Source organism: Lepidochelys kempii, chromosome 6 (genome assembly GCF_965140265.1).
Source record: "Lepidochelys kempii isolate rLepKem1 chromosome 6, rLepKem1.hap2, whole genome shotgun sequence".
Lineage (NCBI taxonomy): Eukaryota > Metazoa > Chordata > Testudines > Cheloniidae > Lepidochelys > Lepidochelys kempii.
This window is the reverse complement of record NC_133261.1, coordinates 38102542-38115042: the sequence shown is the minus strand read 5'-3', so window position 1 is coordinate 38115042 and position 12501 is coordinate 38102542. Positions and strand designations below refer to the sequence as shown.

The 12501-nt window shown below is 43.5% G+C and overlaps 1 protein-coding gene across 5 annotated transcripts in view; it reads right to left on the bottom strand.

Annotated features, from left to right (window-relative positions):
• USP47 (ubiquitin specific peptidase 47) overlaps window positions 1-12501 on the bottom strand; it is a 94675-nt gene that overhangs the window by 81698 nt on the left and 476 nt on the right. For 4 of the 5 annotated variants that reach the window (XM_073347600.1, XM_073347604.1, XM_073347603.1 and 1 more), the window contains exon 1: window positions 12231-12417. The exons of the other annotated variant lie outside the window; for it this stretch is intronic. In XM_073347600.1, the coding sequence (XP_073203701.1) occupies window positions 12231-12269 (39 nt within the window). In that variant the 5' untranslated portion in view covers window positions 12270-12417. Of the gene's footprint in view, window positions 1-12230; window positions 12418-12501 lie in introns of those variants that run through there. 5 annotated transcript variants of the gene reach the window in all.

Below are 12501 nucleotides of genomic sequence, written 5' to 3'. Positions count from 1 at the left end.
TATAAGTCGGGGCATAGCGAGCAGATCGAGGGACGTGATCGTTCCCCTCTATTCGACATTGGTGAGGCCTCATCTGGAGTACTGTGTCCAGTTTTGGGCCCCACACTTCAAGAAGGATGTGGATAAATTGGAGAGAGTCCAGCGAAGGGCAACAAAAATGATTAGGGGACTGGAACACATGAGTTATGAGGAGAGGCTGAGGGAGCTGGGATTGTTTAGCCTGCAGAAGAGAAGAATGAGGGGGGATTTGATAGCTGCTTTCAACTACCTGAAAGGGGGTTCCAAAGAGGATGGCTCTAGACTGTTCTCAATGGTAGCAGATGACAGAACGAGGAGTAATGGTCTCAAGTTGCAGTGGGGGAGGTTTAGATTGGATATTAGGAAAAACTTTTTCACTAAGAGGGTGGTGAAACACTGGAATGCGTTACCTAGGGAGGTGGTAGAATCTCCTTCCTTAGAGGTTTTTAAGGTCAGGCTTGACAAAGCCCTGGCTGGGATGATTTAACTGGGAATTGGTCCTGCTTTGAGCAGGGGGTTGGACTAGATGACCTTCTGGGGTCCCTTCCAACCCTGATATTCTATGATTCTATGATTCTACTCTGAAACCTATATTGAATGAAGACTTCTGACCTAGAGGTCTCTTGATTTTGGCCCTGGTACATTCACAAATGGGTACCATCTAAAAGCCATAGTACCACAGCTGGCCTCAAAGGCCAACCAAGCAAAGTCCCAGAGTACAGGTTTTGATCTTGGGGCAAAACACTCCAACTGTATAGACATCACCAGTAGGTTTCAAAACAAGGCCTGAAGTAAGCAAAGACAATACTGCAGCCTCTGAGATGACTAAGATGGACATGGCAAGGTCTGTGAACATATATGCTACCACAAAGTCTCCCAAGATCAATCTCATTATCCTGAATGTAGAGTGGTGACACTGGGCACTTTCATGTGGTTACTTTGCCAGTAGCAGGCTCAGCATTGATGCTTCTTACAATGAAACAATGCCTCATCAGCCTAGCTGCAGTAAAAAGGGGTGCTGGAAGGGTACAACCAAAAACATTTCAGTGATTAAGGTACCCCACTGGCCTAGAGGGAAGTTGTGCCAATGTGGGCAGCACCAGAGTGTCCTAGCATTCAGTGATCAAAGGTGACTCAGCCTTATAATTCACAGATTTCTCATCTGGCACGAGGCTGCACTAAAATGTAAAAGACTTAGTTGAGTCTCTAAGCTTGCCTCAACATGGAAATGGAAGCATTTCCCTGACTGAACTGCACTTATGGTGATGCCTACAAGTAAGAGATCACCCTCACACCATGTGCCCACGTTCCAGCTACAGATGCAGTGAACATGCTCATCTATTATCTTTCTGCCATTTCTCAAATGTGTAGTCTCTCTTCCTCCTGAAGAGTCAGGAAACTGACATATTTGGGGGGGGGGGGGGGGAAGAGAAGGAGCATGAAAACTATGCAAATCAAGAAACCTTGGAAATTAATAGGAATAGAGGCCCTGAAACAGATGAAGCAAGAGTGTGTTGAATCACTGACTGAAAAATACAAATACGTGAAGACTGACCATGGAACCAAAGTTTTTCCAAGGTTCCTGGAGGCTGGCAATTCATCAGTGCTTCTGCTCTAGCAGCCACAGAAAGGAAAAAACAAAAACAAAAAAACAAAAAAAACCAGACCTGACTAGAAGGCAGGGAAAGCTACCAAAACAAAAAACAAAAACACCCTATGCTGGCTGGGCAGGATAAAGACAAGCTGGAGTTGCCAGCTGCAGTTGTGCTGTTCCTGCATGGAGGTTCATTGATGACAGCAGTCAAGAAGGTACTGACTGGAATGTTCAAACAGCAGCAGCTAAGCACAATATTGTGAAGAGAAGATGCAGCTTGTGCTCATGCTACTAGAACCCTTAGAGGCAAAATGCCCTTAAACCCTGGTACCCAGAAGTGAAAATCCTGCACAGATGGTATTTTTAAGGAAGAACACTTACGGGGAAATATTTCAAAATTCTACAGAGTATTACTAAAATAGTTCTGGATTATAGACCAGGAAATTTTTAAAATAATTTTTGATAATGCAGTTGCTATTTCATCTTTCATTTTAATTAGATTTAGCTTTGTCACCGTTCTCTTAAAAAAAAAATCTCAGCACAACCAAAAAACAACCCAAACTATTTCTGCTATTAATTTAGCTAGTACAGAATCCCCCACGTTTTTGTTTTTAACCTATCATGCTATTTAACTCATCCGCTGCTTTGAAACACATTTCTAAGTGACACAAAGATAAATAAAATGCTAAATGTGCACATGCATACAGTGTAAACCTTCTCCCTCACCCTCACTAGAGGGCTCCTGTTGACAAGTAGTGACTCAGCCAGTGACACAGAGGTGGTGTTTAAATGTTCAGGATGTGCAATTACAATTAAAAGAACCTCTAACTTGGATGAACTATTGCACATCTACCAGTCCCAAGTGTTTTAACAGGCCCGTCAATCTGAGATCATTGGCAAAATTTTCCAAAGCACTTAAGTAACTAGTAGCACTTTTTCAAAGTGACTTAAGTGCCTAACTCACTTAAGTGTTTTGAAAATTTTACTCAGTCAGTTCAGAAATAATTTTAGTGTAGCTTCAGGTAGACCCCTGACAATTTTTTATTATTTTACCATAATTCTTCCTATGTTTAAAAATGAGTTTTTCTCCCCCGTTGCTATGCAAGACCACCCATTCAAATGGGATAGCAGTGAAAGTAGCTATATACTAAATGTAATTAAAATACGCAAAAAGTAAATAAAGAAAATATTACTTCTCCAATCTGTTACTGTAGTTGACAGCTGAAAAAGTCAGATTGTTACACCTGCAATATTTTCATTTTGAGCCACACATTCAGATGTGTTCAATAAGAAAAATTCTCAGAAGAGCAGCAAGACAAACAGAAAAAGGTTTTTTAGCTCTTTGTTACCCTCCCCCCCCCACTAAATTAGTAAACGATAGCAAACATTATGTATTTGATTAAGCCCGGAGACACATCTGCACCAGGAATTTCAAGCTGGTTTCTTAGAATTTGGGACATTTTAACAACTGATAAACATGAACGGATAGCACAAACATTTAACTTTTGATGAAACAGCAACCTTAAATTTAATTTTCTATATAATGGTGATCTATTTCAGAATGTAAAAGGGCCTGGAGTCTGTGTCTGTATACTTAAGTAAGATTTTTAAAGCCAGCAGCATACTAATTCAAAATTATTGAAAAAAAGATTAGAGTCAAGCCTTGAAGAAACAAAGGTCTTAATTGTGCTATCGCTAGCTCAGATAAGTAATCTTTACAAAAATAAAATCTCCTTAAGGCCAAAGGAAGGACCATTTGAGAAAGGGATTTGACCCTATGTTAATAATGCAAATAAATTCTATCAGCAGAACCAGCTTTTGGGGAAAGGGGGCATAGATCTACTTAAAATGTTTTTTTTAAATAAACATTCCCACTTTATACACATAATTGAATAGTCATTGGGCCTGAGAGACAGACTGAAAATGCATGTATAGCCTTGTGGTTAGGACAATTATATGGGAGGTGGGTCCAGTCTCCTTATTCCAATCACTCATGATTTATCCAAAGTGGAACAGCTTTGGAATCTATGGGACTGAGCTCTCATGTGCTCCTTTTTACCCTTATTACACCCAAAACCTTTGGGTGTGAACTTGAAATCTAATCCTCCCACTCCAGTTTCTAGGAAATGTGTGTGGTTTACCTTTCTCCTTCAAGGGACTGGCTGCCCCAGCAATGGGTTGAGCTTCCCCACACACCCTGGAAATATTACAAGCACCAATTCTTCCGAGCAAAAAGGGAGAAATAGGGTAGGGCTGCCTCCATGTGAGGCATCTCTGACAGCTTTTAACAGCGGAGGAGTCAAGCAAGGGAGATTCTTCAGCTCTTTCCCCATAGCCAAATTCCTTTTTCTGCCCCACACTCTTGGAGTTCAGGGCCCAGTGACTCCAGTGCCCTAACCTCAGCTTCTCTAAGGGAGGAGTATTAACCCCCCACACATACTCCACTGGGATGGCCTTTTGCTCCCCACATAGTAACTCCTTCTCCTGCCTGGCTCAAGATTCTTTACATCTACACAGACCATCAGGCAGTCCCAGGCTGCCAAGGCCAAGGGAGCAAGATTACTGCCTACCATCACTGGGGAAAATGAGTCAGTGCTGAGTGGCCAAGAATGCTGCTAGGAGTGGTGAGACACCAGTACAGAGAGGAAATGCTGGGGGCCAGAACTCCACTGTGAGTAAGGACACAGAGGCGCAGCTAACAGGTGCTATGATTCAAGACTCTGCAGTGAAAGGGAACATGAGGCACAGCCAAAGGTGATGTGTGTCAGAGCTCCCCTGGAATGAGGGAGACAGTGGGTAGTTAAGAGTGCTGCCAAATTCATGATACATGGCAGAGTGGGAAAAGCCCCAAATGGAGGGAGTGTAACTGTTAAGGATGGGAAGTGGTGCCCCTTACTCTATGGTTTCAGGATGGTTTGCTGAAAAGTAACTAAACCTGAGGGAGAATGGGGAGGACACATTAACCTCTCCTTTAAGGGATGTAAACATGGTAACTTACCTACAATGTTGTCATTAAACTGTATTTTGGTATGATAATTGGAATTGTTTACTGACAATCTAGGAAATCAAGTGAATAAGTAGTAAAGCAGATGCTCTGTCTAGAAGTGGGATTCCAGAACATACCTAGAGTACCTATTATATACCCCTACTCTCTCTCTCTTTTTTTTTTTTTTTTTTAAATAAAGGGGGAGAAATGTGATGTATTGGTGGTTTTTTCCTGTACCACTTCTGAATTTTGGATGATTTTATGAAACTATATCATGAAATTACTGTGTCATGGAAAGCCTATATGTATATGAGTCCCCCATGAGCTAGCCAGACTGTGTCATGTCTCTGTCAGGCCACAGACAGTGCTGAGCAATCAGACTCAATTATAATATATTCAGAGTAAAACACCTTGGGACAATATGTTTGCTCTGCATGGAAAAAAACACTTTCTCCTCTTGTCTGAAGGGAGGTGGGTTTGGGTGTAATGGAAAATTACCAAAAGGCAGAACAAAAGAAGCAGGAGACCTCAGCAGGATTCTATAAATCGACTCACGGGGAAAGTGGCAGACGAATCATTTTGTACCAGACTAAGATGAGTGAGACTGTTGCAGATGCAGGGTAGGCAAGGAGGTATATAGATTCCCCCCACCAAAGGACTCATAAGGGAAGGGTGGGCTAGTGAGTGACATTGTGTTTCAGATGTTCTATTGTTTAGTATGATTTGTACTCTCCTGTACGTAATCTGTTAAGTAAAGAGCATAAAAGTGATAGTCTGAACAAACTGTGTGTCTTGTCAACTGCTTCACATCTCAGAGGTACTTAAACTGTAAACCAGAAGTTTCACATCTTTTGGGGTGGAGTTCCAGGAGAGAGGTGTGTTTAAGATGCGGGGAGTCTGCAGGGGCATTGCTTGCACCCAGAGGGGCTAGGCAAATTTTAAATATTGGAAACTGCTGTGCAAATGGGTGCCAGACAAGAGATCTGAGCCCCGAAATTGGGGCAATGGCTTGACCCCATTTAGGCCCCATCATCTTAAAACATCCTGGGGAATCCATAGGACTGAGGTTTGAATTTCCCCACACATCAATCCTAGCAGGTGACCATGAAGGGGTGCTTGCTAGGATCTGTGACACCCGGTATACACCATGTAAAGAAAATTAATAGTGTAAAATTGGTACTGTGGAGAGACCTAGTTTCAGTGGCAAATAAATAATTATCTAGCTCTTATATATCACTTTTCCTCAATAGATCTCAAAACGCTTTACAAGAGGAGATCAGAATCATGATGTCCATTTTACAGATAGGGAACCAGAGGAAGTGACTTGCCAAAGGTCACCCAACAGGACAATGGCAGATCTAGAGTCCTATGCCAGCACTCTATTATGTTGCGTAGCCCAGTGAATATTGCTCAGATCACTGTCATGGAAAACTCTTATAGCTGTTACAATGAAAGAGCTAACAGTATACAGTAGCAAAAACAGCCTAATTTGTTTCGGTTTTAACTGGACCTCCGATCATCCACTTTAATAATGGGGTACGAAGTTTCCCTACTTGTTTGTCACACCTATATAAGTTAGCATTCTGGATTAGAACACAACAGAAATGGAGGAGGGAATAAAGTTGTAAGATTTTACAGAAGCAACATTAACTAAGTTTTAATATATTTTAATTATTTCCTCTTTAAAAATATTATAAAAATGCTTTTGGTCTCATGAGCACATTGAAGTTGATAAAACTCTGTTGGTTTTAACATATACATAGTTCAGAAATCCTATTTATCCAGATGGGTAATTTTCTCAAGAACCGATCAGACATCAGGGTGACCTCCCCATCAAGAACGTCATTTGTTTGCTCAAGGGACAATAGAAATGAACATTTTAAAAAAAACTGAAAAAACTGTGTTGAATTATTAGTTTCTACATAGCAAACATTCAGGAAAGCCTAATAGAAAGAACTCAGAAAAAGAAACTCTTCCATGCATTTATTTCCATTTCCAAGTAATTTCAAAATCCTCTATTCTGAAACCTTTAAAATAACTAAAAGTACAATTATAAAGAATAAAATCAGAAGCTTTCCTGAAACAAGAAAACAGAAGGAGGTTACACCTTCACAATATCTCAATTGCCATTGCCAGCAATTTGCATTACCAGCCCTTGCTCCCATCTCCAATTCCAATCCAACCACTGAATCAAGAGTGTGGCCAGCTTTATGAGCTGAACTAGCATCCGCCTCAAGTGGCCATGAGATCTTCCAACCATCCCAAAAGAATCACCACCAACATGGACATTGAAAGTTCCACACGCTCAGTCACAGTGCCTCCAATGCCACTACAGTGAGGAAATACAATAGCTCACATATGCCCTTTGCAGTGCAGAGAAGCCATCTACGTATCAACAACTGTTCCACCTTGAAACACAGGTTCATCTACAAGATGGAAATATTGTATTTAATCGAGTTTTGGACTGGAAGGATTCACTTCAGGTGGTTGTAAGGCAACACAGTCTCACACACTCCCACCATTGATCTAATGACAGCAAGTATAAAGTACACATTCTTTACACTGACAAGTGTGCTTTGGACAATTCAAGTTTTCACATATTCGTTCTCCTCCCCCACCAATTGCAAATTAAATGACACCTTGTAGCAGCTACAGAAATTGCTTACGTGGGAAAGAAACATTAGGATGTAATAATGCATTTTAATTGCAATTTAGCAGGTGAAAAATAAGCAACCAACATCATATGACCAAACTCCTCCCTGGGCAAACTGCTCCATAGATCAGAATGTGGCAACTATAGCTCTATAAGAAGTCCCAAAGTTAATGGTATATCACTGAATCCTTGCTAAATTTTATGTGATCAATATCAAAAAGCTATAAGTAGCTTGTTTGCAGCATAGTAACATATGTTACAGTATACAGCTACACTTGAACATAACCACTGACTCATACAGTGTACAGGGTTAAGTAGCTTCCAGTCTCCTCAGATATAGGCTGTATCACTCACTCCTTAACAGCTGGAACAAAACAGTGTTTAAAAGTCAGCCCTTTCAACAACTAAATTTGGTCCTCACACTATTAACTCATGCAGATCATTTAGAACTTGGAAGAACAAAAAAACCCAATTAAAAAACACCACAGCTTCTATAAGCTTTGGGGTAGTTAGAATGCCTTATCATACTTATTAGCTAAAGGAGATCCTGAACTCAAAGCCCAGTACCAGCACTGCAAATAGCTAGTAGATAGTAAAGCAAGAAGAGGCAGATAAAAGGAAAACCTTACAGCACATTTATTTTAGATACGTAAGTTGTACCTATCAGATGCTCTACACAAAAGAGAAACAGTTTTATGAAACAGTCAACAAATTCAGATATGATTAACATCAATAAAACCCTCTGAGCCCACAGGACTAACAACTTTCCCACACATACAAATGCCAAACCCACATTCCCCTAAACAAAAGCCTCTGAAAACCAATAACCATTGTATAGTGTGCTTTCCCCCGCCACCAGACTGTTTAATGTCACACACTTGGAACACATGGCCTTTGAGCACTGCATCTGAGGGCTTGTCTACATTACCCACTGGATCGGCAGGCAGCGATCGATCGGGGGTGTGTGTCAATTTATCGTGTCTAGTCTAGACGCGATAAATAGACCGCCGAGCGCTCTCCCGTCGACTACAGTACTCCACCAGAGCAAGAGGCGCAGGCAGAGTTGACGGGGGAGCATCAGTCATCAACTTACCGCAGCGAAGACACTACGTTATTCATGTAGCTGAAGTTACATAACTTAGATCGAAACCCACCCTCCTCCCCCAGTGTAGACCAGGCCTGACATAGATAATGCTACGGATGCAATAACTGGACGAACCAGCGGGCTGGGGAGAGCCCTGGCCAAGCTTCAGACATACCACTGCAAGCCAAACTTCTGGTTGTGCAGCTCACTCTGAGGCCTGAGGCAACAGAGCTCATCTGGTGTCGGAGGAACCCAGCGGTCAGCGTGGAATACAGTCTCCCACACCTTCCACCCAGAAACATCTTTCATGATTTTGGCCTCCTCCTCGAGATTCCCCCGTAAGAGCCACAGGGTCCTTCGATCTGATTCTGTTTGCAGGATGGGAAACAGGTGTCTATATCCTCAATCTGCAGGCACCTCCTCTCTCTGTTCCCCTTGACCAGGTTGTAGTAACCCAGGAGCAGGCTGCCAATGCAAAACAAGCTATAACCCAAGAGACTCCAGCTGGGCAGGTGCTGCTTGTAGTCAGTGGGACTGCAGCCCAGAAAAAAGGCATTCCAGAATTGAGGACCATCAACTGAAAATACTTTGCCATTAACCGCTTCCCACTTAAAGCAAGAATCAGTTAAAATCCAAACACGCCAGACCACCTTAACTACCATGGTCTCACATAAGGAAAGCGGCATCTCCAATCTCGTAGCTGTGACCCATATCATTTAGGGCTTTTACATCCATGCCTTCAGCCGACTAGTCAAGGAAACTGACATTTTAAATATCATCTTGCCATTTCTGTCCCAAGCAAACAAAAGTGGTATTAAGTAAAACAACATGGTTCTGTATTGTCTTTCAAGAGACCCTGGTTCAAATCCCACTCTAATTTCCTGAAGCAGCAGAGGCAGAGAGCATGTGCTGCAAAAAAAAAAAAAAAAAAAAAAAAGTGTCACTCAGCCCTTTGGGAGGTGGTAAGAAAACAGTGACTCCTTCTCCACCTAATAAGCAGCAGAACTGAAACTTCAAAAAGGCTCACACCATCTTCTACTTGTGGAAGTACAGTAATGCAGGAATCTCACAGCAAGATCAAGGAAGGATCTTTTGAGTTTCAACAGAGACCCCGGAAGACACAGCTCACCCACACCTCTCTCAAAATAGTGTTCCCCTAATGACACTATTATTGAATCTAACAGGTGTAGCTCATGAATGCTGCAATAAGAGATTTGTTAATCTTCCACACACCCTAATTGAAGAAGGGCACACTGAAAAGTACAACATAAAATGCCAATATCATGTGTGTTATCTGTAACAGAAGTAGGGATCTTGAAGGGTTTTAAGATACCCCCCCAATCTGTTTCTCTCTCATCAAAACAACTATTTTGTAGGTCTCATATTTGCATTATAAAAAAAACTGAATTCGGTTTACAAAAAAGTCACGGAACAGTTTACTTCGTTACAAAGTAAATTGTCAATGCTTACACCATTCATAGTGGTGTTCCACTGTGATTACTTACAAAAAGTAGTGAAGTGTAACTTAGAAGACAATCTGAGAAGAATCACAACCAAATATGTAACTTACAAGGGGATTATCGCTATACATCATTTACAAATGTCATGAAGTTTTCTTTAAGATATCCAAACCCATGACAACTCTACAGGACATCACACCATTAATTATTTTAAAACAGTTATCTTCCTCTCTCTATTCCCTTTACTTCTTTCATACCAAAGGAAAAAAAATCTTAATCTAAAGCACACATATTCTGAATACATTTTAAACCCGTTGAGTTTAAAGTGTATATACACGAACATACACATACAAAAAAAACCTAAAAAGGAGTAAAAACTAAAGAAATGGCCACAGCTAGATTCTTCTGTTAATCATCCCTATCTAGTCAAGTAACCCACCACAAGTGCCACAGGCTTTTTCTGTCAATCTCCTTTATGTCCCAGTTTTCATCCACCTACACTGGCTATATCCCCTCCTGCCTTGTGGTATGTTTGTTTGGTTTTTTTCAACCAAACATTTTATTTTTACATTTTAGAAATATTTGCCTCTGAAGTACAGCTTTCCATTACCTTATTTCCTTCAATTATACAGTACTGTCACACACACTCTCTCGTATCTTACATTTCTATGAAATTCAGGATTATTTGTACTATAAAGTTCTCAGGAATCAAGGTCTCAAAATGCCAGGCACTGTACAAACCAGTAATAAGGAGACAGACCTTGCCCTAGAGAGCTTACAATCTAGATATACGACAAGACAGAACAGATGGAGAAAATAAGCAAATTTGGGTGGGAGGACAAAGTAACAATAAGAGTTAGAACAATTTAATAGGAATGTAAAATCATTTTTAAAAATTAACTGAGCCTATTAATTTACCTGTCAGATCCACACACAGTTCTCAAAAGAAAATTTGTTGAATACCTTGCATATTATTAATGGTCTTAACAGATAATTACATATCACTTTGTCCATCACTTAAAATCTACTCTCCCAATCCTGAACAGTATTTTTTGGACATATGTGATTTACATGAGAAGCATCAGCACAAAAGGATAGGGGCTTCGTTCTCTTCCACTTTGCTGTTTGTAAGAGACTAGGGATAAGGGGGAGACCACCTCCCTCCTTCCCCATTGCTGCAGAGAGACAGCAGCCTTTTCCAGCAAACAGGAACACAATCAGCTGCTAAATCAATTCTCTTATCACACCCCCAGCCTACCACAAACATTCTTGCCCTTCTCCACCACCCTCAAAGAACCACACAGGGAAGATTATACCTTTTCTTCTCCAAACTCCACCCATGAGCCCAGCCTCTCCAAACCTCATAGACAGAGGCCCTCCCTCCTGTCTCCACCCCTTCTTCACTCAGAGGGCTTTCCCCGCCCCAAAACTCTCAGATTGAATCCCACCCTGGTGCCCTCCCACAAACCCACCTACTTCAACCAACACCGACTCCGGCCTGATTTCCCCCCACGTGTCATATGGACAATTTCTCTTCCTTAAACCCCAGATACGGGTCCCCAGTTAACTTCACATAGGCATGGAGCTTCTCCTACCTGCCCATCCAACACCCCAGGCTCCCTGGAACCACACAGACAGGGTTATCCTGTAACCTCTCTTTATTCCCGCACATGAGCCCTGGGTCACACAAGGGATCTCGCTACTCAAGCTTCACCTCTTCCTCCTTTACATACACCTCAAGACAACCAATTTCCCCCTCAGACCTCTCATATGGATACGCGCTCCCCTCAACCTTAGAAAAACCAAGGCCTCCCCATATTCATGCTACAAGTGCCTCCCCCCGACTCACGCTGACAACGACACACAGTATGGCCTTCTTCTTCCCACATAAAGTGAAGAAGTGGGTTTTTTACCCACGAAAGTTTATGCCCAAATAAATCTTTTCGTCTTTAAGGTGCCACCAGACTCCTCCTTGTTTTTCCACGTGGATACAGACTAACAGGCTACCCCTCTGATACTTGCCACACGCAGTGACACTGACAGGTGCCTTTCACTACCCTCCCCGCCCCCCAAGCGGGCCTTGCACCTACACTGCAAAGACACAGCCTCAACCCCACACGCCCGTCCCCCTCAGAGGGACCCACACATGCACTCCCGGCGCACTCGGACAGGGGTTTCCTTCCTGCCGCCACTCACAAAGAGAGGGGCCACCGCACACACACACACACCCCGGGCCCGACCCGCAGCGGGGCCTCCCCACCGCACGCACTCCCAGGCCCGAGCGGGAGCGGGGCCACCCCGCCGCACCCTCCCGCCAGGGCCGCGCCGGAGCGGGGCCACCCTGGGCCCGCCGCCCCCGGCCGCGCACCTCCCCCGCCCCCGCCCGAGGCCTCCCTGGCAGGAGCCCCCACCCGACCCCGCCGCACGGGCCCCACCTCTTTGGGGACGAGCTGGTTCTCCTCGCTGGGCACCATGGCCGGTGGCGCGGCGCTGGGCCCGCAGCAGGCTGGGCCGAGGAGTCGTCAGCAGCGGCCGGAGAAGGCCGAGGGACGCGGGCGGCTCATCCTCTCCCCCCTCCACACACCCACGCACCCCACCCCGCGAGGGCAGCGCCGCGGCCCCCACCCCCTCCGCCAGCGCCAGCCAATGGGAAAATGGCCGACGAGAAGCCTCGCGAGACAGGCCGGCCTCGCGCCCCCCCCCAGC